This window comes from Chroicocephalus ridibundus, chromosome Z, assembly GCF_963924245.1.
Source record: "Chroicocephalus ridibundus chromosome Z, bChrRid1.1, whole genome shotgun sequence".
NCBI lineage: Eukaryota > Metazoa > Chordata > Aves > Charadriiformes > Laridae > Chroicocephalus > Chroicocephalus ridibundus.
In genome coordinates, this window is record NC_086316.1 from 51,155,506 (window position 1) to 51,181,518 (window position 26,013).

Consider the following 26,013-nt stretch of genomic DNA (forward strand, 5'->3'; position numbering starts at 1 on the left):
GTTTCTCCTATCAGCTTTCTTAGCTGTCACCTAATTTCATTCTGTTATTTTGCCAGGGTTTCTCGTAAAAATTGTTCAGTTAAACCAGTCTCACAGTTTTGCCCAGAAGCAGCCAGCGCTGTTTCCCTGCCCTTAAAGGTTAATGTTGCATTTAGGGCCCACGCTCAAGCATAGAAAACAGGTATTAATCCTTACGTTCATCCGGTGGGACTGCCAACTTACCTGTTACAAGTGTGTAACACTTGACTCTGTCTTGCAGAGTTTCTCTGCTGTTAGCAAAGGTCAGAGGCCAAAGAACCTCCAAACTCAAAGAGAAAGATTAGTAATTTAGAAATGCATTTTTCCAAATAATATTGTACATGGCAATGACAGTGTTCTGTCTCACCTAAAACATTTGATACCCTCTGTTGCCTAGCACTTTACCATCAGCCACACTGGTTTTACTTTTCCTTCAGCATAGAAAGAAAATAACATGCTTAGAGGGAGGGTGGAGGGTTACTGCAGCACTTCCATTTATTTCTGCAGTGGATACCCTGCTGAAAGTTGCATTGACTGAACACAGGACAGACACAAAGATCAATCCTAGTGGGACCAAAACCCTTGAGGTAGTGCTTACTCAAAATCGATCAGTCTTTTCAGTTATCCCTGGCAGTGATGGCTGTTACATTTTCTTACCATTCACTACAGCTTTTTCTTCCAACCTATACTTGAGAGTACGGTCAGAGGTGCTGTCCTCATCCATGTTCCATTCAAACCACTTTTATTTTCAGTAATATCAGTAATTTTGTTATACCTTCATCTGTCCGTTCTTTCTGGATATGACACTGTCATAATCCAACAAAATAAATGTACACTTCACTATGATAAAAAGATTTTCAGTGTTGGTATAACCTGCTGAATTGCAGTAAATAATCACCAGGTTTTGAAGAATTCTGACATTTCCTTTTTCTTGTACAGCGACTTAAGCAGTCTTATATTGCTACCCTTCAGGAATCATAATTCTGCTCCAATTTGCATGTTGTCCTCCTCACTTCATTTTTTTGTACCGCACCGGTCATAAGCTGGTGCTGAACATGTTTTAGGATGTGTATAAAATGGGAAGGTTAGCTGAACAAGGAGATGTGTAAAATATAAGGCAAAATCAAATACGTTTTAAATATGCAAATATGTAACATTATCATATCAATGCCGATATGATTTGTGAACGTATCGTGTATAGGTGTATAAAGTGTGTTCCCAAAGCTGATAAAATGCATTACTGTGTAACCTCATTGCAGGATGCGGCGTTGGCATACCCATTGTTATGCATTGGTTTTCCTGCAAGCCGCGCAGCAGGCAGTTTCATCTAAGTAGCTAAAAGAGCATCTCACCCCACAAATCATCCGTTTGCCTGGCAAACAGGGAAATATCCTTGTTCTAAGAGTTAAATGTCAAGTCTGAAGGAGAGTGAGAGGATTCGGTTTCTGCTCAGGCCAGCGGTGAGAGGAGGTTCACCAGCTGGGGCTGCACCCAGCTTGAGGAAATGAAATTTGTAGCCTGAGTCACAATACGAAGCACACTTGTTAGTAACTTTTTGCAATTAACATGATAGCCAGCAATCCAAAACCAGTGGATTGGATTCCTTCTGGTTCCTTCTCTGGCCTTCTCTGACTCAAGAAGGGACTTTCCCAGGACGGAGGGGAAATGCAGTGTCTCCATTGTATTGTTTGCAAAGGACTATGATTCCTAGCGTTATCAATCAGTCAGCTTTCCAAGACAAATATACGAAGAAGCATTGCTTAAAAAGCAGCTGATGTTTTAATGTTCTTTTCCATAGACTTATTTTGCCTCTGAGCACTGCCTACATATATGCTTCTTGTTAAAGTCATTCAGCTGTCTTTGGTGAAAGACGGAATCAAGGTCAATAACCAGTCAACTTTCTTTCTCAAAGCAGGACATATCTGATCTCGGTAATGTCCTACCAGTAGAGTACTCTTAACTGTGACTTGAAATTGCATCAGAAAATGGAATATACCAGGAAGCTGGTATTTGGCAATTCTGCTTTCCTCTCCTGAGGTAGAACTACCTCGATCCATAGAGGGTGAATTGAACTCAGAATTTTTTCTCTACCTCTGTTGAACTCTAATTACACCAAAGAGGTGACTCAAAGTGCAGGCACTGTGGAAAACAGTAGGCAGTGTGCTAATTTAATTTTTTATTTGTTTTTTAATCGATAGATTGACTTAGGTGCTGCCTGCCAGACTCTGCCCTGGCTTGGGCACTGGGCAGTCCTGTTAGAGGCACTAGGACTGGTCAGGGCAGACATGATCCAAATTATTAATCTTCTTTGATATTGCTCTGAAATGCATCCACTGAATTAGCACTGCCTGTGGTTTTATGGATGCTACTTTTGTTCCAACTTGTGTTTGGATTTCTCAGCTAAAAAAAAAAAATAATCCTATGTGGCTGTGGTCTTAAGAGAAATTGTGGAATTCGGCACAGCTCTGAATATGAGAATGTTTGGAAAAATATCACTGGCTCATCTATCAACTGTTAAATTAGCAGAATAGTTCTCAGGAGGTGATCATGGAGTTAGTACTATTGTAGCTTTCTATATTTCCTCTGTTTTACCGCCCTTAGGCTTACCACTTCGGAGCCTTCTTCCACCACATTGTGTCCCATCCACTTCTAAATATATCTTCTAAAACATTCAATATGTGTTTACTAATTGTGATCAGGCTAAAATTCAAGTGCTGTGCTTGTGGGACTTTTTTTTTATCAGAAGCCGTATTTAAGTGATGACACACAGTAATTTGTTCATTCTTCTGTCAGTGTAATTTACAAGGCAACGACAGATAAACATAGCTATACAAGATTCATTTACAGTGACACAATGGCAGATACACAGAGCAGAACCCTGCCTATGAGATAAAGTGGACTGAGTGACTTATGCAGTAATTAGGGGATAATTGTCATTAACCTCGCAAACAGTAGTTTACCCATATTGTTTAAAAGGCTCCAGGATGCATAATGACAAGGTAATCTGTCAAAGCGCTAGGGGGAAATATTAATAAGATTTGTGCAAGCCTGGATAGAAAATATGCAGAAAGCGGCCACATTAAGCTAATTGGTGGATGAATATACACTTGTAAAAGTGCTTCTAATGGCACGTTTGCTGCTCTCCAAATGACTACTGTTAATGTGGAGAAGTGGGCTGCCTAGAAAGTCAGGACTGCTGGGACAAGAGGGTATTAAGACATGCAGGCACAGTTATTATTACTTTGTACACTGTAATATAATTTCCCCCACTTTCTTTTGCATTTCAGTGCCTCTAATATGTGCAAACAGATAGTTTACTTAATGTACCACAGCATTTTTTTATTCCAGTGACCCTTGCCTTTTTGGTGTCACTTCTGCACCCTGCTGCCTCCCTTTTGCATCACGTTGCCCTCTGTGACAAACCTGGGGGGGTTTGGTGTAAGTTTTTTAGGTAAACAATCAAAGGAAAGGCCTCATTAAGATCGTGTTGTATATATTGCGAGCAATAATGCATGGTCCCCTAATGAATACTAAAGATGGAAATCAATCTCCCAGTTTCGCTGCCATTCATATACCCAGCATATAGTACAGCTGAATCCCCTTACTGAGGCACAGTTTGGGTTCAATCAGAAAACCAAGCCTGTAATGAAATCCAGTTTATGAGTATAACTTATTGACACTTTTACTCCAGTGTTTTTGTCCTTGGGCAACTTCTTAATTCTTTACAGTGCCACTGGTTTGGCAAATTTCTTACTGACTTCTTTGGAAGTTTTACTTACAAGCCTGGGAAGACTCAGCTTTTTTTGCTTACATTTTCCAGTTAGGATTATGGCTTTAGTCAGTTTAGATTTAAAGTGAGAAAAAGACCATCTGATAATCTGATTTGACTTGACTGTTAGATGTCTTGCCCTGCTTTTGGTGCAGTCCATGTTAGGTTGAGCAAGGATGTCAGACATGATTTGCTTGTATTACCACATTGTGTATTGGGGAAGGTCTTGGCTGAAGAGAGCCTGGCTGTCTCTCGTGGCTGTGTGTATTGCAAACACAGTACCTTATCGGTGCTCACTGTGAGTATTTCCTGTTTCTCATAAAAATTATGTGTCATTCTTTCAGTGTTGGTGAAACTGAGGCTCAGAAAGAAAGGCTTAAGTAGCTTACTAAATTTACTGAAAGAATACCACAGCATAGAAAATGTAACTTTACTTCTCGGTGAGTTACGCAGCACTGACGCCAAACAGTAAAACCACAAGTAATTTCAGGGACTGGTAGAATCAGGGCAAATTTTCTTACATGGCATACCAAAATGGGCAACTATATATGCAAAAATTGGTGAAAATTAGTATGAAGATCATTCATTGCTATGGTTATGTACATGCTGCGCATTTCCTACCCACTTACATGCAAAATTGTGTTGTACAGTTAATTTATAGCTGGAATTATTTCAGTGGTTTGCCATGTTTGTGTCTCTGTTTACATCCTATCCTGGAAAGCCCCCATGGCACCTCATGCAGTCTAAGATGTTTGCCTTCATATGCTGTGTGCTTGGTGGTTTGATTGCCCCTAGGAGCCATGTCTGCCTAAGGGCAAACACTCTGTTACTTCCCACAAGTTAGTGGCAAAGCTTCTTCAGAGACATTTCAATGAATTTTCCACTCTCTCAAGTTGTAGAGAAGCAAAGGTATCGAAATACTCCTCTATATGTGGGAGTCTAAGGTTGTGGGTCTCAAAGATGTTTAAGGAATTAAAATACCTAATTTCTATAAAATCTTGATATTCTACCGTTTGATGAGTGTGAGGAAAAGATGCCTAACCTTCAGTGTGCATTAAAAATGTTTTTGTGACCAGATACCATAAAGCCTGTGGTTACTCCATGTTAACTCCTCATTTAGGAAAGTCTTTAGAAATCTTTTGAAAGTCTCAAATAGAACTGATGGTGAAGGGAATAAATATTTGCATTTGAAAATTTGTGCAGTTCTTGGGGGGAGAGGGCAAAATACTTGGGAAGTGGCACTGCTATTTCAAAACAAATGCCAGATAATGAGATAATGACAACTGCTGAAAGATGACTTTGGATCTTCTTAAATCTCCTGAGTCAATATACATCCATGCTAACAGGAGTTCCGTGGTTATCAATTAGTGAGAAATTTTGCCATTTAATAGTTGTCACCAACATGACAGCTGAAAATCAAAGCAAGTTTTTTTGACATCATAGGAGTTATACCACTGTAAAACTAGTAAATGCAAGAAGAGTATCAGGCTCTGGCTGTGCTGAGATTCTTTTCCTCCAAGTGTGGACAGAGGTTTACTGTGAAAAAAACTTGTTGGGCACCCGGTTGTAAAGAGGCTTGATGTAGTTGCTGTGATTGAATAAAGCTCAAACTGCTGTCATTAAACACATTGTAACCCCACAGTGTTCTGTCAGTTTTAAAAATAAAAATGCTCTATGCAGTGTTATTCAGAAAAAAATAAGAAAAAATCATCGTCTTGTGAATTATACATTCTTATCTGGTCCGTAATCAAGAGCATTCCATAACAAAGTGAATATTTTATCAAAAGTCAAACAATATGTTTTAAAAATCAGAAGAAGCATTTAAAACTAGTGCCCCTGCATCCTAATAGTTTTACTGGAGGTGCAGGGGTGAATACACATTCATGAAGGGCAGGGAAGAAGTAAAATTATCGTTTCTTTTCTGAAAACAGTAAGAGACTCTCTCCCCTACCCCAAGTTCACACGGATGCTTTATAGTTGACATTTGACAGTGTCATCATCTTTCAGGGCAATGCTTTCAAATGTATTTAAAGGTTGGTGAACCTGAAAAATGAAGAGGCGTTCTGCAATTGGGGTGCCCTATGCGGAAGTTCAGTCCCTGGAAGGAGTCGTGCAACTCCTGAAAGGAGTCATCCAGTATTTTCATACCCCTCCCTGCAAGATAGTCCAGAACGAGTGCTCCAGCAGGTTGCTTGTGCAGGGGTCTGTGCTGCTGGCATACGGCTTTGGGATGAGATGTAAAACAGAGGACCTGCATACTTTTGGTCAGTAAAGACCCTGTAGGCCATTTAGCAAGAGCGTGGGTGGTTAACGGCAGTGTCCTGGCTGGGTTTCAGCTGCGGTTATTGCATTCCACCTCCTTACGTTCCATCTGCAGTTTCAGCAGGACATGGTGTTCCTCACTTTCACTCTGAAACCGTTGAGCAGCGCTCCTGTGCATCGTTACACAGCCGCTGTGCTCTACCATGGTGGTATGCCCCTGATATATATTCAAACAGATTTGGCTCCACATCATGTTTCAGGGCTAAGTTATGTCAAAATTACTTTCCAACCTGGTCAGTGGAATTACTCTGGATTTAAAGTGCAATTGCTACGGATCTAAAGTGTAGCCAGATTTGACCCGCTGTCTACATTATCAGTTAGTAAAGCTCACAAAGGTCTTTGGGAGTCCTTTTGGTCAAAATGCAAAGATCTTTGCTGCTGAACACATAAGGAGAGACCTGGAGTTTAAGGAGTAACCAGGGCAAGTACTGTTACAAACCTGGCAAAAAAAGTAAATATATATAAGCATGCATATAACTAAATAAAATCTCCAGCATGTTACTTTTCATTTGAATATATACTGCCAGTGTTGTTCTCAGTGATACTTTGGGGAAAGACATGCTGCTTCTCTTCCCCTGCGGTAACATACTGGTATCCTCACGCATACCCTGTGTCTTTGGGGCAAAGAAAACAATGGGTAAAAGAAAGGGGGTGTCAGAAAGGAAGAAGATCCATTGCTTTTGATTTTTCTAGCGGAGTGGAGGCTGCAGTGAAGCCAAAAGGTAAAGATTTCCGTTATTGACTGAGAACTCGGTAGTGCTGTGCTGCGTTTGTTACTGCTGCAAGAGTGTAACTCAAGGAAGGGACTGCTGACGCTTAAACATGAGTTTGTTTTCATATGGTTTCAGTTGGTGAAGGGGGGCTGGTGGGAGGTGGATGAGAAGTGATGGACGAGGGGGAAAAAATTTAACCATGGCTCTTTGCAGGCTGGGTGTGTTAAATCTCATATCAGTTGCACATGTACCGTCATGGTGACTAAGTACACACACCTTTTCTTCATGTTTACAGGAGCAAAGGTGGGTTGGGTTCAGCATGGTAAAAACATCTATCAGGAAAATGAGGATGTGACTGTATGTCTGAGTGTACATTTCTGTGGGAAACTAGACACAGGGCTTACTTCTGTCCTAATCTGTACTGATGTGGGTTGGTGGGCTGCTGCACACTTTTGGTAACTTCTACCCCAGGAGTAGTAGGACTACCCATAGTGTAACAGCTTGAAATTTAATTGGGAAACAGAGCGATGCTCCTGGGAAATTCAGCCAAATAAAAACAACAAACCCTAAATCATGGAAATTATGTAGGCTTTTCTTTATTAGAAACAAATGTTGATTTTTTTTTTTCTGTCTACACCCTAATTAAAACCATCCTCTGCAATTATAGTATGACCAAATGAATATCTTTCAGTCTGCTTTTCAACTCTTACAGCTGCACTCAAAATGTTTCTTTGAGATCAGCTAGGAAATGTATAGCTCTTTAAGAAGGGCTTATAGAAGAAAGATTTGTCATAAACACCAGGCTTGCTTAATTATTTAATCAAACGTGTATCAACGTAATATTTTGTAACATAGATACTTAGCTGATATGCATCAAAGGCAGTAGTTCATGGCGCATATGCAAACTTGCTAAAATATGAAGGCTAGCTATGTGTTTTTCTGTGTAACTTTGCGTGGTTCTCGGAAGTTATCACAATGGTGCCCGAAAATAATCCTTGAGTGCTTCCCAGAACATGAGGCTTGTTTAAGAAGCAATTCTAACTTTTTAAAATTTTTCTATTAATCTCAACTCTTAATCTCTCACTGTGTAGTCAGCCAGGTGTATATATACATTTTACCTATGCCAAGAAGTTAATTAGTAAGATTAAAATGGAACCACGAAATGTCTGTAGTGTGTATGTGTATGTACATACATGTGTCCGTGTGAGCGCAGACATAAAAAATTACCTGCAGGTAGTGCAGGCACAGGAGTCAACGGAGCTTCTCACAGAAAGTGAGAGTTTAAAACAACTGATTTCATAACAAAAATTCAAGGTTTACAGTGTATGTGTATAGTGTATGTTTGTGTAGACTGTCCTTATTTTCTAAATAGGCAGCTTATAAATTAGGAGGTTTTAAAGCTGAATTGAAAACTTGAAATTTGTAAAGGGTAAAGGACCTCAGGAAATGAAGACTCATCACAATCCTCCCCAGTTAAGCTCCTAAAAATTAGAGTGATCTTTGTGTCCACCTTTTGTTGTAGCCTGTTTGTGTCATCCAAGATAATGATCTTGACACCCGTAACTTTTTTTATCTGACCCAGAAGTTTAAGACGAGATGTAGCCTAACATCCTGACACATCTCTTGCTAACATATGATCAGCAAAAATCAGGAGGCAGGTTCCGGGTGATTAACCATGACATTGCTCTATAGATCTAATGTAGTATGTGTGTATGTGAATCCGTATCTATGCAAATAATAGTCAAGTGTGTGCTTAGAGTTAGAAAAAGATTCAAGATTATGTCTTGTATCCTTGGAGGTTAGTTTAATATGATTTAGAGATTAAAAGATTTTCTCCATCTGAAATGGTGAGAGAGCTACCCGCACATATAAAATAAAATAAAATAAAAATAAAAACAAGGCTGGCTGGGCAAAGAAGGACGAGCATCACAGCATGCTGTAGGGATTGGGCTTGTCTACTGCCTGTTTTAGAGCTGTAAGCGTGCACTGGTATCTCTATGCTCACTGACTTCCTTGTACACATTGTCACAGGAGGCTAGGTTTAATCAGTTGTGAGCTGAGAAAAGTAATATAAATTGGAACCTTTTGTCATGAAATATTTAAATATGGATATGATTTAATGGCTTTGGGGAGAAAATTTAACGTGAGAGATTGTAAGAAACAAGAAATCGATTACATGTAAGAAAGGACTTGAACCTCTAATCAAGTATTACCATATACGGAGAGATCCCTAGCTAGTTATAGCTTAATTCAAAGGGGATAATGGTTAGATTTTTTTGTTAATTTTAAGTTTTATCAAAAAATGACATTCCTATTTGCTCTTTATCTAGTTTTGCATAATAAAATGATTTATGGGAAACCATCACTATGTAAATATTGAAGCATATGCTACTCAATATCCATAAGTAGTGGGTTTTCTGTGAAATACAGGCATCTCTGTGATTTTTCTTTACTTTTGCTGGGGGAAAAAAGCCAAACAACTTCTTCCTGAAAATTGCCAAGATATATAGTTCAATATAACTTGTAGGAGTAGGCAAGCATCATTTAAGAGCAGCGTTCTGATGCCCTGCTGTTTCTATGACAGCGAGGGTAAGCCCGTGACAGTCACACCCTTGACTGCCAGTTCCTCTGATCAGGGGGACTTGGCGGCTGCTGAAGGTCTGGCCCTCCTCTTTGCAAATCCCGAAGCTAAATGAAACAAAGGGTGGTGGCGTCTCACTGAGAGGTGGCTTCTGTAGCCAACAGCCGTCTTCTCCCAGCGAAGCTGTGGAATAACTCCCCGCAAGCATAGTGGGAGCCCTCGCGTTGAGATGACAATGTTTGCCAGTTCTGTGCATGCAAAGAGCTGGGTGCGCTGCCGCCAGGTGAGGGACTGTGTGACACCACCTTCCACTTACATGTGGGAGTCTGTTACAGGATCTGTACCTACTCTTCTAGTGAGTTATTGTCCTGCTGGCTGTATTTAATTTTTATTTACTTAAATATCCGTTTTTGTAAAGCATCCATCTGTTACATAAGCCTGTGAATGATTTACAAATTAAAGCAAAAACAAAACAAATTACTACCAGTAGTACATTACAAAGCAGCCTGCGGCTGGCTGCAGACAGGAGTCCTAATTCAATACATGTAGGCAGTGTAAATTAGACGATGTTAGTTCCATCTTCAAACAATGCAAGTTACAATTAGAAGGAATTAATACTTGTGGCTTGGGATTAGAAATGTGTGCGTATAGATTGGGTTAGAGGTGGCAGCGATGGCCTAGAGACCAAAATCTGAACTGAGTCTGGTTTTGCAGTTCCAGGTAGGGATTACTCAAATGTAGAACAGGTATGGTTGGTGGGGAGAAGTTCTGGGAGAAGTAGGTTTAAGAAGCTCTAGGTCACACTCACAGGGAGAGTAGCCAGAGTTAGTTGGATGGGGAAAAAAAATACAGTCTTAGAGCTTTAAAATGTGAACCTGTCCTTTAATTGTTTGTGGTGTTGGTGGTTTTTTTCTCCTTCCACTTGCCCCATTTTGATGTTCTGGATGATTTCTACTATATAGCACTGACTGCCTGTAATATACTACTCCATCAGAAAGGTAGAACTGGGAGGGCCTAGAAATGAGACATGTCCACAGTGCTTAAAGGTGTTCAAAGGCGGGGACATTTCCTGACTAATGCTGCAAATCTGGACCAGTGCCTGCATCATGGTGTTTCCTTCATCACTGTGTAAATACATGCTGGACATTTTCTGCATAGAGATGGTTTCTGGGGCTTTCCATCTGTATCAGCTGGGTAAGATTTTCCATAATTTATTGCTGTGAGTGTTTCATAGTGTTGTAGCCTTTGATTGTGAATGGTCATGTGTAGAGCCTTTCTAAAGGTTTTGCAGTCGGATCTAAGGTACTGAAACATACATGGCTTTGACCTTTGTCATTAACTATGTATCCGGAGGGGTGACACAGATGAGAACTGAAATAGTAAAATGAGCTGTAACCAAATAAATATATGCTTTACTATTTGGGGCAAATTGCATTTTCCAGTACTCCAGAAAATGTGAGGGGAGAGAAGAATCAGTCCTCTGAGGACTGAAGATAAATAAACAAATAAATAAATAAGACCTGGTCTGGGGCTGGGGGTGGGGGGGAAGAAAGGTATTTGCAGGCTTCATAATCAAGCAAGAGCTAGTGGTTTTTGCAATAGTGTGTATTCCAAAGTGTTCAGATGAAGTTCTGAAGCTGAGATCCAAGATTTTAAAAAATCAGAGACAGTACGGAGGAGTATCTTACGAGGCTTTCATACTGTTTAATGCATGAGGAAGCATTGGAATAATTCTGGTTTGATGGCTTGCAACAGTGCTTGTTGGTTATAGTTACTGTGCTGGTGTTATGTCCAGCATTTGCCCAAAAGTAAAGATGCCAATAAAACGATGTATTCATTATATAAGTATTTTAATATGTTTTTATCAATACATGCTGGAATGGATTGCCTGACATTACATTGCAGAATTTTTAAGTCCTACCTTCAGGCAAATCTCATGCTTACTAGCAAAAATGAAAGTGTGAAATGCTTTTTAATGTATATTTAACAACAGATAGTCTAGTGATTACTGATGTGTATTCTCTCTGGATTTTTCCCTTGCTATCAGAAGGCAATGTTAAGAGACAACATTTTTACACATTTATGCTATCTAGATCCATCAGATGCTTACTTTTTACATATTTTTAACTGTCATTTATAACAAGACTGCAAAGAAGTCATCTCTTAAGTCTAAACCATACCAAGATTGGACACTTACAATCAATTGGCAGGAACAGTCCAGTTAGTCTTAAAAACAGTGTCCGAATTTCTACCTTTTGATGCAAGTTTATAATGAAAGTGTGTTTCAGTAGTGCTATCGGAGGTGGGGTGAGGGGGAGAAAGGAGTAAGGTACAAGTATTATGTGCTATTTTTAAGACTTTTTGCCTTGCATCAAAATTTCTTGTGAGATGGCCCATGAGTGTCTTCAGTCTTACATCTGCTTATATTTAAGAAGCAAATCTATCAAATGCATTTATTTAGCTTTTTCTTAAAGTGTCACCATTTAATAGAGATTAAGGTACATTTTTCTATATTTTACAATGGAGTGCACAGCAGCAGTTCATGTTTTACGCTAATGTATGCTAAAAAGTAGCATTGTACATAGATCACTGTTGTTAAAATAAAAGTACTGAAAGCATTTTAGATCACAGATCCCTGTGGTCTACATTTTGTTTGCTCTGACATCATTAAACTCAATCTGTTTTACTGACTGTGACTCTAATTACTATGTTTGCATGGCTGGAAAGTCTGCATTTTTTGGTCGAGTTCTATTAATGCTGTTTGCATGTTGTTTTTTGAGCTTAGTGTTTCATGTTCAGGCAGCAGAGCACCTTCTGTTGAATTCAATAATTATGCAGAATCAATAAGTTTTTTCTTTGTGTTTGTCTTTGTTGTTTCTTTGATATGGCCTCTAGGACGCTGCAGGCAAGGTGCTGGACCGCTGGGCCATCATGTCCAGGGAAGAAGAGATCATTACCCTTCAGCAGTTCCTGAGATTTGGAGAAACCAAATCCATTGTGGAGCTGATGGCAATTCAAGAAAAAGAAGGGCAGGCTGTGGCTGTGCCATCTTCAAAGACAGATTCAGATATAAGGACTTTTATTGAAAGCAATAATCGCACCAGGAGCCCAAGTCTCCTTGCTCACCTGGAGAATAGCAACCCTTCCAGCATTCATCATTTTGAAAACATCCCAAATAGCCTTGCATTCCTGCTTCCATTCCAATACATAAATCCAGTCTCGGCTCCGCTGCTGGGGCTGCCTCCAAATGGCCTCCTGCTGGAACAGCCGGCAATGAGGCTCCGTGAACCAAGCCTTACAACCCAAAATGAATATAATGAGAGCAGTGAATCTGAAGTTTCCCCTACGCCTTTCAAGAATGAGCAAACATCCAGCAGGAATGCTTTGACCAGCATCACAAATGTTGAGCCTAAAACTGAGCCAGCCTGCGTCTCTCCTGTTCAGACACCTACGCCTGTCAATGATTTATCGAAAACAGAACACACTAAAAGCTCGTTCCGCATTCACAGAATGAGGAGAATGGGGTCAGCCTCCAGGAAAGGAAGAGTGTTTTGCAATGCATGCGGCAAAACGTTCTATGACAAAGGTACTCTAAAAATCCACTACAATGCCGTTCACCTGAAGATCAAGCACCGGTGCACTATTGAGGGCTGCAACATGGTCTTCAGCTCTCTCAGAAGCCGCAATCGCCACAGTGCTAACCCCAATCCCCGCCTCCACATGCCTATGCTAAGGAATAACCGCGACAAAGATCTAATTCGTGCTACATCAGGTGCTGCCACTCCGGTCATAGCAAGTACAAAATCCAACCTAACTTTAACAAGCCCTGGGCGTCCACCGATGGGGTTCACCACTCCCCCTCTAGATCCTGTACTACAGAACCCTCTTCCCAGTCAGCTGGTGTTCCCGGCTTTAAAGACTGTCCAACCTGTTCCTCCTTTTTACAGAAATTTACTTACTCCTGGAGAGATGGTGAGTCCTCCAACCTCACTCCCTACCAGTCCAATAATACCAGCAGTGAGTGGCATGGAGCAGCATCCCCCTCCTCCTTCAGAGTCATCAGTACCTTCAGTGCTGATGCCCACCCCAGAGCCTAATGCTGACCTTGCCCCCAAGAAGAAGCCAAGGAAGTCGAGTATGCCAGTTAAAATTGAAAAGGAAGTTATCGATACTGCCGATGAGTTTGATGATGAGGATGAAGAGGTGAATGACAGCAGCACGATGGTGAATGACATTGGTCATGACAATCACTGCCATTCTCAGGAGGAAATGAGCCCAGGCCTGTCTGTGAAAGACTTTTCCAAAAGTGACAGAAGCCGATGCATTTCCAGACCAGACATAAGAAGGGCAGACAGCATGACATCAGAAGACCAGGAGCACGAGAGAGACTATGAAAATGAGTCGGAGTCGTCAGAGCCTAAATTGTGTGAGGAATCCATGGAAGGCGATGATCGCCTCCATGAACCTGGTGAAAAGTCTATGATGCACAGTGACAGACCAGATGAAAACCACAATGACTCTTCCAACCAGGATGTCATTAAAGTGAAGGAAGAGTATACAGACCCTACATATGATATGTTCTACATGAGCCAATATGGACTGTACAATGGAGGCAGTGCCAGTATGGCTGCCCTTCATGAAAGTTTTGCTTCTACATTCAACTACAGCAGCCCTCAGAAGTTTTCCCCAGAAGGGGAAATGTGCTCCAGCCCAGACCCCAAGATCTGCTATGTGTGCAAGAAAAGTTTCAAGAGTTCCTACAGTGTGAAGCTTCACTACAGAAACGTTCATTTAAAAGAGATGCATGTCTGCACAGTGGCTGGCTGTAACGCTGCGTTCCCATCACGGAGAAGCAGAGACAGGTCAGTAAATATTAATTTATTTTCTACATTATTAAATGTGTTGAATTATGTAAGAATAGGCAGTTTAGGATATATGAAGAAACAGAGAGATGCACAGTAATGACAAGTGACAATTGTGTTCCCATGGCATTGAGAGAGTTTTATCACTTTAAGATTTTCATTGTTGCTTGGCATTCAGAATAGTATACTTTGTGCCATTCTCTTAAGTGACTGGCTAGATAATAAATGTCGTTATTCTTTCTGTGTGCCTGTGAACATGTGTATTGTACTTCTGTTTATAAGCTGCAGCTTTTATTACATTTATTTTCTTCTCCCTGCAGCTTTTAAAACAAGAAAAGCTGCTATTAAATATATAGTAAATTATATACAATACAAATATCTTGATGCATGCATATCAAAACATAGAACTAGGAAGGAGGGGAAGGGGTGGCTGGACGGTTGGATGAATGGATGGAGAGAGAGAACGGAAGGACTGGAATAAAAGAATGCTTTCCATCCCCATAGGATCATATAAAAGCAAACAGGAAGCATTAGAAGACTATTCTTTCCTCTCTTCAATTTTTAAAAGTAGCTGCTATTTTGTAGCGGGAACAAGTAAATATTAAGAAAATAGTTGTCTCTTTCTTTAGTAGAACTTATGCACCTTTCTATCCACTATGGTCATTTAGTCTACTTTTTCTTCTTTTCTGCATGTGGGTAACTCCTTTCCCCACTGATGGGAATTATGCACACTCAGAGAAGAGAGGCTAGACCCCTACATATTTTTAAGATCAACAAGGGTATATTCTGCTGGCCCTTCAGATGACATCATGCCCTAGCTATGCTACATCAATGCTGAAACAGTTGGGCTTAAACAGAAGCAGCTGGTCCTTAAACTCATAGGTTTGGGGTTTTTTTTAATACACTATTCTTTTTGATTCCTGAGGAAAAAGTAATATAAATGGAATTTGTCAAGGTGGTAGGATAACACAGTTATTTCATACTTGTGGATAAAAGCTCTTGCATGTGATGATGATCATATTGTCACATAACAAAATCTCTCTGGTTCATGAAGCGATGGCGAGTTGGGTCATCTCTTTTCCTTTACTTGTGTTTCATATTTTTCCATTAAGTTGTAAAAATTCAGCAGACACAAGAAGGAAATTAAACCTAGCTAAACATCTCACACACAGCTTCTTTTTTTTTTTTTCCATTTAAATTGATGTGGTTTGAAAGTGAATATATCATGTCATATAAAATGAACGCAAGTTAGTGTTGAGGATACCAAGGAGCCAAAACTCACTATTTTGATGGAGATTCCAGTCCCCAAATATGTCATGTCTTCTGTTACTATTTATGAAGTCTACTAAACAGAAAAACAGGAATACACATAAGAATACAACTTAAAAACAGCTAAGAAGGACAATCTAGAGTTTGCATTTCAGTAGGATGAAACCCCTAGACATGAAGCAGGTAAAACTAAATTAAGACTCCCTTCTTGGGGTATCCAGATAACTTTTATGAGACTTGAGTTTGACAAGGGAAGCATGTGAGTCAGTGCCATAATCTACGCTGAGTTTAGTTCCTGAAACTGCACAGGTTTTGTTAGTCAATAATTTGGCTTGTTTGGTGTTATCTCAAATGAATCATGAAAAGGTAGTCATGTACTAAGCAAAACAGCTTTGTATTCGCATGTGAAGAAAGAAGAAGCTAGCTTTAGGATTTGGAACTTTATGCAATGTATTAAATTTCATCGTGAATCCATTGATAGATCATGCTAATACTAAAGTTATCATAGTAGGGATTTATATGTTCTAAGAAAGGGATGACTGTAATGACATACATAAAATATTTCTGAGACAAGAACATTAAAAACGGGTGCATTTTGAAAATATTTCGTGAACTATGTAGGATACTCCTATAAAGCTTATTGAAAGCAAGCCATAAAATAAAAATCTGATTCAGGAACTTAAAATGCAGGCTGCATATTTAAAGATAAAATTATTATTTATGTGTCATTTTGAGTTGTGTAAGGTACAAGACTAAGTTTTTATATAATGCAACTAGCAACATTCAGAATATGTTTCGGTTATGTGTTGCACTTGGAATAAAATAAATGTGTAGGCATATTATATCATTTAATTGAAAAGATCTAAGAATGGTTATACACTTCAAAAAATTCAAAGGTGTGGTACGGTTTCTGTGCCCATTCAGGCTTCATGGTTTTGTAAGTTCATTAGACTCCTGGTTTGCAACAGTTGCCTGGAAATGCCTTGAAAGAACCAAGTAACACTCTCATGGTTCTTGATAATTCTTTCAGATACTTGATCAAGAAACATCTTTAAAACTTCCCTGGGCTATCCATTCTTATCCAGAAGTGCAATGTATAGCAATTTGCAGAAGTGAAAGCATATGTACAGCATATAAAACAAAGTGGATGAAATATTGAAGTAAACATTTTAAGCATTATTTTCTAATATTTCCTCAAAAGAAAAAAAGTTTTTTAAAAATAAAGTTAGGAAGTAGAAGTTTTTTGGTGGGTTGCTTTGGTTTTTATTGCAAACTGTTTAATTGCCCTAAAGATTTTTCCATTCAGATTTTTATTTTTTGATGGTATTCATTTTGGATATACACATTTATTTTAGAGAGAGTCATTACCTAAGTATACAATTTCGAGCTTTTCAGATTATGGAGAGCACCTCAAAGATAACTGGGTAGCTGAATTAATAGCATTGTAAAGTGAGAACTTCTTCCAGCCACTTAAATCAATTTCACTTACAAGCTCAGAAGCATTTTGCTATTAATTGCTGTAGGAGAAATAAAAAATAGCTAGCTAAAGCACACAATAATAATTCCTGGATAATATTTGTCATGTAATGGTGTTCCATTTTGGACACATTATAAAAAGTCTGTGTGATTTGCTTGTGTTGTGAATCACACTAGCTAGAGAAGCTTAGAATTTCCTTGCTTTGAAAATGAAAATTAAATAATTTTTTCAGTACTAGCTTCTTAATGAAATTAGAAATCTAGCTATCCCATAGCTTATAGAATCTTATGATGTTATTATCTTTATTTTTAGTCATTTTATTAATAATATTCTAGTATTGTATTAATAATATTAATCCTATTAGAACTAGTTAGAGATCTAAAACTCATAACTCCAGTTATGTTCTAAAAGAAAATACAAGCTTACATGTAGATAAATAACATAGGTTTTTTTTAGGGGCATCTGGTATGGCTTAAGACCTTTTCCAATGCAATTCTAGTTAATCAAAGTCTTGAATATATTCACGCTGTCCTGTACGTACACAAAACTCCGAATTGTTGGCAGTGGGTGTTGTAAAATGGGCTTTGCAAGGGCGGAGTTGTGATACAAACTGCTAGTTACCAGAGGCAGCAGATCGTGTTAGGAGCAAATGCAGTGCTGCTTTGACTGAAGGAGGGTATTTTATCCATGTCGCAGCTGCAGTGCTCTGCTGTGGAATGCATCCTGTAGCAATTCGTGTTAAGGGTTGACTAAATCCAGCTTCACCATTCCTACATCATTTGTGCCAAGGTCAACTCCTGTGTAAATATCCTTCTGCCAGAAAGGTTGGAATATCTTCTGAGATCTTTGACTAAACACTGCTATTCTTTGTAAATTAGGGTCAAGGTAACCAGAAGATTCAGGAGTCCCACCTCACACATGTTGTTTCAACGCAGGGCAGAGGAAAGCAAAGCCTGACTGTCAATGACCCAGTAATTCTGTTGTCCCTTCTAAAAATTAGACACTACTCCTTTTGAATAGTCAAGCTCCACTGAGCCTAGATTTTTTTAAAAGGGCCTTTTCTCATCACCTTCTGAGCTGCAAGTAACATCACTCATCAAATCAACCTTATACATACCTATATCTTTGATCTTCTCCCCAAACAGAGAAGTCTTTCTGTCTTCCGTTTCCTGGAAACACTACGCTTGTGAAAACCACGTTTTCGTCTATTCTTCACCAGCCACTCCCTGAATTACCTGTTCATCCATTTCTGTTCCTGTATTTACTTCAGGTGTCCTTTCTTCTAAAGGCAAAATGTTCAGGTTACGTCTTGTTGCAAGAAGCCAATGGAGAGTAAACAGGAAAAGAGACCATATTGAAAATTATGTCCGTGGTCAGAAGCAATGCCACAAACCTCCTTTTCAATAGAAAGACATCTTTTCCAAATAATTTTTTTGATGGGAAAGAGAGAAAAGGGAAGAAGATAAGTTCCTGTGAGAACTGTACACTTGAATGGAAAGAGTTGTCCTTGTAAAGTGAATTATCTCTGGGCTCTGTGAGTAAGGAGAAAGGGCTTGTGGCCCCAGTGGTTAGATTCCTTTGGGGTCAGCTTCCCAGCCTCATCTGGGAGTCCTGCCCTAGTAGATACTGACTTTGCCTTACAAAGACACAGGAGTGGTTGGTCCTTGAATCCGGCACAGAGGTACAGCTGCTCAGAGAATCATCCTGAGCTGTGGATGAGATAAGGATGGCAGGAGAGAATAGTTGTTTCCTGTCCAAAGAGGACAGCAATGACAAAGTTTCATCTAATAGTCTGTGTTGGAGAGCACATGCAGAGGTGAAGGTCTGGAAGGTGAATCTGAGAGCACCTGGGCTCATTTCTGGCTCTCACCTTTAAGAGCCAAGAAATTTGTGGTCAAAAACACTGATCAAACAGGAGGCGGCTGGACCTTCTGGCTTCAGTAAGTCTTGTTGAGAAGCTACTGTCAGATCTTAAGGAGAAATACAGCCACCTACTTTGTCAGCCTTAGTGCATGCCAGATCCCCATTTCAGCCCAGTACTAGCATTATTAAAATATGTGTTTCTTAAGGTAGGACACAGCATTAGTAACAATATGTTACCACGTTTTCCTTGTCTCTCAGTGTATGCAAAATAAATTAATTCTCAGTGTACCTGTTCAGAGGAACAAAGCAAGAACTTTTCACTTTGTCTTTCTGCTACTAAAGTAGGACTATTAATTACTCAGGTTTGTCTTTAAATTTTCTCACAAAGTGAGTGTGTGTGTGTATGTGTTCCACAGGATGGGAGAGGTGATTGAGCCCCATGAATTAATTTAAAAACAAAATAATATCTGTTCAGGGTGACTTATAAATAAATATGAGGCAACTATTGGTGCCAAGTGTGATCATGCCACTTGATTGCTAGTTAAATCAGTCCAGATTTAAACATGTAAACTCCTTGATTTGTATGGAGTAAGACATCTGTAGGTGGTTTATTAAAACCTGCTGATGTCTCCAGAACTAAATTTGTGCGGATATAGGCCTCTGGGTAGTTGTGTTGAAAAAGCAGAGACATACTTTTTGTCTGGTTACCTGACTTCCAGCCCTGTACAGGTGTGCTTGAATAAATTAACATCAGTTACCTATGATGAGCCACTGCATACATTATCGAGGGAGGTGAAGATGTGAGAAAGCTGCTACCTGCCTCCTGTTATCACCTCCTTGACACAACAGCACCCATTTTTTCATCATCCTACTATGCTTGGAATCTTCTACAGATAACGTTTTAGAGTATTATTTTCTATAAATGCATTCAATTTTAGGAACAGATAGCTCCAAGAAATATAATATTTCACACCAGTCCACGATAACTATTACTGTATCTCCCCTAATATAGTTAGCTGTCCTACACAGCTTGAATTTCCTCCAATAAGAACAGTGAAATCAGGTTTTAAGACATTAGGTGTTTGATGAACCGTTTGTCAAGAGACAAAAGGGCTATTTTGTACATTTTTTTAAATATAAACATATGTACACCTATACTACTGTTTCTGGACATGATGCAATTCATGAAGAGACTAGCTGCATATCCAATACAATTGTATGAACCATTAGGTTTTGCCTTGCAGAGTCACTAAAAATGACACAATGTGTGTCATTGCTAATGTTCACGTAACTCTTCCTTACCCAAGAGAACTTGGATCATAAAGAAACATTTTGTGCCAGACCTCTTCCATGAGTAGTCACGTTGAACACAGACTGCCTGCCACATTGCATACTCACCAACGTGAACAAGAGAAGCAGAATTAAAACTAGAGTGCATAGAACTAGTTTCTACATAAGATCTCTTTTAAATTTAATTTAAAATAAAAGAAATTAATTAAAACAAGCCCTAAAGAGGCTACCTATGTGAGTAAGGATTGCAGGATCAGTTCTGGCATGGAGGGAAGTCTATTCCAACTACACATATTCATCTGTTTTGGGTTTGAGTTGCAGGTGGTGGTTGTTTTTTAAAATGATCTGCTGCCTTTGTTATCTTGTTCTCTTTTGGTACACAAAATGGTATCACTTTGAGAGTGAGAGTACAGTTTCTTGTGCAGTGCAAGAAGTCTCATTTTTGTGTGAACTTGCAAAATAAGTCAAGGAATTTTCAGTGACCAAAAAGTTTATTTTAATAAACTGCTACACCAGGATTAAGATAGTTGGTAAGCATAAGTCAAGCATTGAAAATACTAGCCAAAAGCAAAACATGCATTGAGCAACATTTTGTACTGGTATGCATTGTGAAAAATAGTGTAAATGTTTAAATTGGTTTGTCGAAGTTTCCTGCACAGGTTCTGTGTGTTTTGTGTTTGGTGAAAGAGAATATTTGGGAAGACAGGACTAGGAGCATGAATGCTTATTCATAATTTCCTGCTTGCCCCTAGGTTCCTAGGAAATAACTGGAAGAACCAAAACTCTTCTCCAGGGAGTGGGAGAAAATTGAGTGTTTTCCACTTATCTGAGTAAACGTAAAGCTGTTCCCCATATACAGAGACGTCCCATCTTCCCCAGAGTCTTTTGGAAGTGGGGTAAACAGAACATCTACCTACCTACCTTCCTGCAGAGAAAGGCTCTAGCTGTTCTTTTAAACTTAAGAGCAGAAGACTTTAAGATTTCTGCTACAGTGGAGGAAGCTGTACTTTACAGATACAAGATAGCACCAGGGCACTACTCCCAAAAGCCTGGATGCGTGAAAATGGAACAGGACACTGTAACCCGAGTGATGTAGTACTCTCGGGTGGAGGAGTCTGGGGAGACATAATGAAAGGGGGAGGGAGACAAATCTGTGTCAGGAATACCTGTGTGTTTGCAGCCCTTTGGTGTTACAGCTCTCGATGAAGGTGAGAGACACTAAGTAGGCAGGTAAATGCCATCATACGCACATACATGATACATTCATCAGCTGTGTTTGTCTGTCTGAAAAGAGAAACTGCCACCTGAAAAGGCAAACTTTACATCTTATGGCCTAACCAAAGATTACTTGTAGGTGAGGCCGTTTTTTCTCCCTTAATGATGATGATCCCCCTAGATTTGAGCCATTTCATTCATTAGAATCTGAACCGAGTGACTGTGCTGGGGCATAGGCTAATTCAGACTAAGTTTGCCTGAAAGTAAGAAAACGTGTGAGGCAAGTCATAGAAATGACCTAGAAAAAAGGATAATGCAGAAGGGGATAATATTACCAGGTGTAGATGACTCCAAATAGCTACACCACTGTTTCGGAGGATCATGTGCCAACTTCGTCAGTATAGATATACTGAGGTAGACAGAGGTAGACATGGTCCACAGTTGGCCTAATCCCAAAGATACAGTCATTCCTAAGGTTTGTGGAGGCACGGGGTAATTTTTGAAGTAGAATTATGTAGCAGGCAAACAGTGTAGTAAAACAAAGCGCATTTGGGTTCCTATTCCATTGCTTTTTGACAAGATAGGTCTTGGCTAGTGGACCCAGATAGTTTGGTTAAGAATTACAGGGAGCCATTTGCTGTAGCCGCTGATGTCTGAGGCACTGGCCTGAAGGTGGGTTTGCAGCAAACAGGTGGGAAGGGGGTGTTTCTTAGTGAAAAGGTGTTACTCAAAAATACTGGGCAATTTATGGGCCATGGGGAAAAGAAAACCCAGAATCCAGCCTGTCTAAATCTGGGGCACCTTTTCATGGTTATGCAAGTTGCGGGTGGTGAGCAAATATGACAGGCAGTAATAGCAACTTCTACTTAGAGCCTGTAATTGCAGGAGTATGCTGTGCAGTTAGAAACAGTTAAGGGGAAAGATAACTGGGCTGCTGAGTACTTGTCTAAGGGCGATCCTGAAGGAAGAGATGCAGAGTTACCAAGGAGAGTTAATACTCGGCAGTGTGAAGGAGAGTCTGTATAGGCACTGCAAGTGCACTGCAAGGCCCTGCGCACGGCTTTGCACTACCCCTAAATCCTGACCTGCAGGACTCACAGTCTTCTGTCCTTTGCCTTCAGGCAAGGTGGCCAGCTGTGCCACACATCATGTACCAGTATTCGTGATACTATGCTGTAGGTAATACACTACAGAGCACTCATTCACATCAAGCAGGTACACGAAAACGTTCCCAATGGCACTAGTGATACCTCAGATGGTCTGTCGGGATCTGAGGTAACACAGGAATATCTCAGGTGTAATATCACTTATGGCTCTGCCCATGTTGACCTTCTAATGGCAAACACTGGATATTTCCTGACAGAAGTTTTGAGCCCACCACTTCTAAAGAAAATCTAAGGCTTTTAGTAGTGCTTCCTACTTCCCAGCAACATCTTTTAAATGAGCAGTTTGCCCTGTGCTAAGCAAGTTTTTCGTTTTTTTTTTTCTTTTAATTAAGAGCTCATTTCACATTTAAGCTTGCCCTAAAAAGCATTACTTAAAAAGATCTGTCTAAGAAATAATTTAACATTTTTGCCATAAGGCACCTGCAAGCTTCATATAAATGGACCTGGAAGAGAAATGAAAGAGTTTTAGATCTGCCAAAAATGTACACTGTCATAAAAAAGAAAGGATTGCAGGACTTTGTTGGCATTGTGTATAAATGTAAAGTGGTTCATTTTGTATGGGGGAGAGTGGGGGGACAGAAAGAAAGGATGTGATTTGCTGTCACTTTGGTTTTGCCTTTTTTTTTTTTGAAGAGAAAGGGGGAAAAAAAAGCCCTAAGCTGCATGTCCATGTCATATATGAGTCTGAAACATAAGCTGTAAATTTTAAGTTTTATAAGTTGTTATTTCCAGTGTTAGCGATTTTGATTCTAGTGCTTTACAAACTTTATTGCTTATTTTATTAACTAGGGAAAAGTGTTGCCCGCTTCCAGTTCAATACATTTTTTTCCTTTCTCTCTCTTCCTCGCTCTCTCTCCCTCTCTCTCTCCTTTTCTTTGTTATGCCAAAATAAAAAAGCAATTACACTTCAGCCACTTACAACTGAAAATACAAACGGGACACAGTTAATTTTGCTGCCCATAAATCTTACATTGTGTTTTTGTGTCTAACGCACAAAAATGTGGAAATAAAAATAGCCCAAACATTTATATATGTGTGTGTGTGTCTGTGGATGCATGTACTGAAAGAAAGACCTATGTATAACTTTGTTGGTAGATAAAGATCTAAAAATACAATGGATAGAAATACTTGGATTCCTCCTTAGAAAAGGTAAAGGAGCCCTTGTTTCAAGAAGAAGATGTGGGCAGATGATACACTATGCAGGACTGAGAATCAAGATTTCATGAGCGGAGGAGGGAGGCCCTGGCAGGAAGGATAGCAGATCCTGCGCTGGACGGCTCTCAGGTCTGATAGCCAGATAGCGGAGCAGCACTAATTCTGCAGCCTTTTTAGTCTGTTCTGTCACAGAAGGGGCACTGCTGGGTCAGTCAGCTCACTAGTAATTGTGTTTTACAGACTTCTAAAGCAATTGGCTCAGTCAGTCCCAATTCAATAAAAGTGGAGAGTGAGAGTGAGAGCACTTTTGTTCTATTTTTTACTTGAAATTATTTCATTCAGCAGTCTGTCTTTTTTATTACCAGTATTTGACATTAGCACTCCAAGCTATATTAGCATCCATTTCAGCAGTTCAGTAATGGTATTAAAAAAACACTTAACTTCAACGGTGAATGGTTGTATGACAGTACCATAAAAATCCACATTAAAAAAAAACTTATGTATTTGTCCCTGCAAATTATTTTTCACTTGTTTAACCACTTCAAAACTACACTCTCTTGACTGGTGTTTGCAAGAGCTCTAGCAGCAGGGAAGGCTTGTAAAGGAGCTGAGAAGCTACTGCAGCAACAACAGCATAAAGGGAAAAATGAAGACATTTAAAGATGAAGAAAAATGTAATAGGAACATGCAAGCGTAGAAACATGCACAAGACAGACCTCTCATTTTGGGTGGGTGCCTGTCATTCATCAACTGAAGTAAGATTTTAAACCCAAATCACTCAAGGTAAAATCTTTGGCATCTTCCACTTTTCTGGGATTTAATTTTGAACCCAGCACTCTCCAAGCTTGGGACGACAGCCTAACTATCTTGGCACTGCAGCACACTCATAAATGACTGCATTAGGTTCTAAATTTTGATTAAACATTCTGTAATTAATCAATGGTAGACATGAAGCAGTTGGCAAGGTCCAGAGCTGCAAAATGTTTAAGACATAAAACATTACAAAGTAATTAGAATGTGCTCCTTCAAGAGAAGGATTGCCTTCAATAAAGAGGTAAATGATAGCATCATGTTTATTGTGGACGTAGGCAGCCAGTGCAATATGATAAACTGCAGGAGATACACATATCAGTAATCATCCACATTATTAGTGTCATTAATCATAATTCTAAAAATATGACAGCAGCAGCCAACTTTTTGACCAATTTTGCCTCTGCCTGTTGGCCGTTATAACTTCACTAATAGACTGCAGAGCTCCTGTGCGTGGCAGTTTGCATTGAGAATAGAAGGTTAATTATATTTGAGCTGCTGATTCCTTCTCTCCTCGGAAAAGACTGAGCACTTTGACAATCCCAGGAGCTCACTGCTGTTAAACCAGTAAAAGTACTTTATTGAAATTTTCTTTGTTGGTCAGGAATGAGTAGATGTTTCAAATGAGATATAAGCGCCAGGCTGGGACGGCCGCTAATGTTTCTTCCAAAATAATCCTTGGACAGCAAGCTGAACTCATACTTCCCTTAGATATCTTTGCACAGTCTCTTGTGGATGGGTAAAAAGTTGAGAATTTAATAACCGCTGACAATAGTATGTATGGAAGAATCTCGGAGGATGGAAATTACTGAGGAGTTGGGGCGTCAGTGAAGGGAGGTTATAGGATAATCAGCTATCAGTTGACCTGAAAGGGGTACTTATTTAGTAATGTAAAATTACTAATAGAGGAACCCTGTTGAAGTGCCACATTATATTTGGTTTTATAGTTCCTCTGGTATTATATAAATAAAAACAACGTTTTTAGACAAACAAAGCAGCGGGAATGAAAATTACCATTGTGTTGCGACCAAAATAAATGGTTTACATACTTGCTGTGGAACCTGAAATCATACAAAACTATCCCTGGATCTGAGGGTATATTATGAATTTGAACTTACAATGCAATCAATAAAGAGTCTATGAACCTTCTAAGCAAATCATGAAATAATGTGTTGCTGTGCATCAATATCTGGGAGAAAAGAATTGGTTTCAAAGCAGAATTGGGGGAAGCTTGCTGTTCTGACGGAGTTTTATCTTTTATGCATTTACTGAAACTTGAAACTTGGTAAAATTCATGAGTGGGATGCTGAACTGAAGGGACTGTTTGCATAAAATCTTGCAAACATCACATTTTACATGGCTGTTGTTACAGTAAAATAATATGAAGGATGAAAACTTCTGACTACAAAACTTGGATCATGTATCATTTAGATGATTTAGGTTTGAAAATAAATGTTAATTCATGCAGTTTGCCAACAGATTCTACCTGGATGTTGACTTCGT

At 39.4% G+C, this 26,013-nt stretch overlaps 1 protein-coding gene across 3 annotated transcripts in view; it reads left to right on the plus strand.

Annotated features, from left to right (window-relative positions):
* Positions 1-26,013, plus strand: part of BNC2 (basonuclin zinc finger protein 2) — a 332,785-nt gene that overhangs the window by 296,088 nt on the left and 10,684 nt on the right. For 2 of the 3 annotated variants that reach the window (XM_063321447.1, XM_063321448.1), the window contains exon 5: positions 12,299-14,265. In XM_063321447.1, the coding sequence (XP_063177517.1) occupies positions 12,299-14,265 (1,967 nt within the window). Of the gene's footprint in view, positions 1-12,298; positions 14,266-20,916; positions 21,041-26,013 lie in introns of those variants that run through there. The other variant, XM_063321449.1, reaches the window with a different exon arrangement.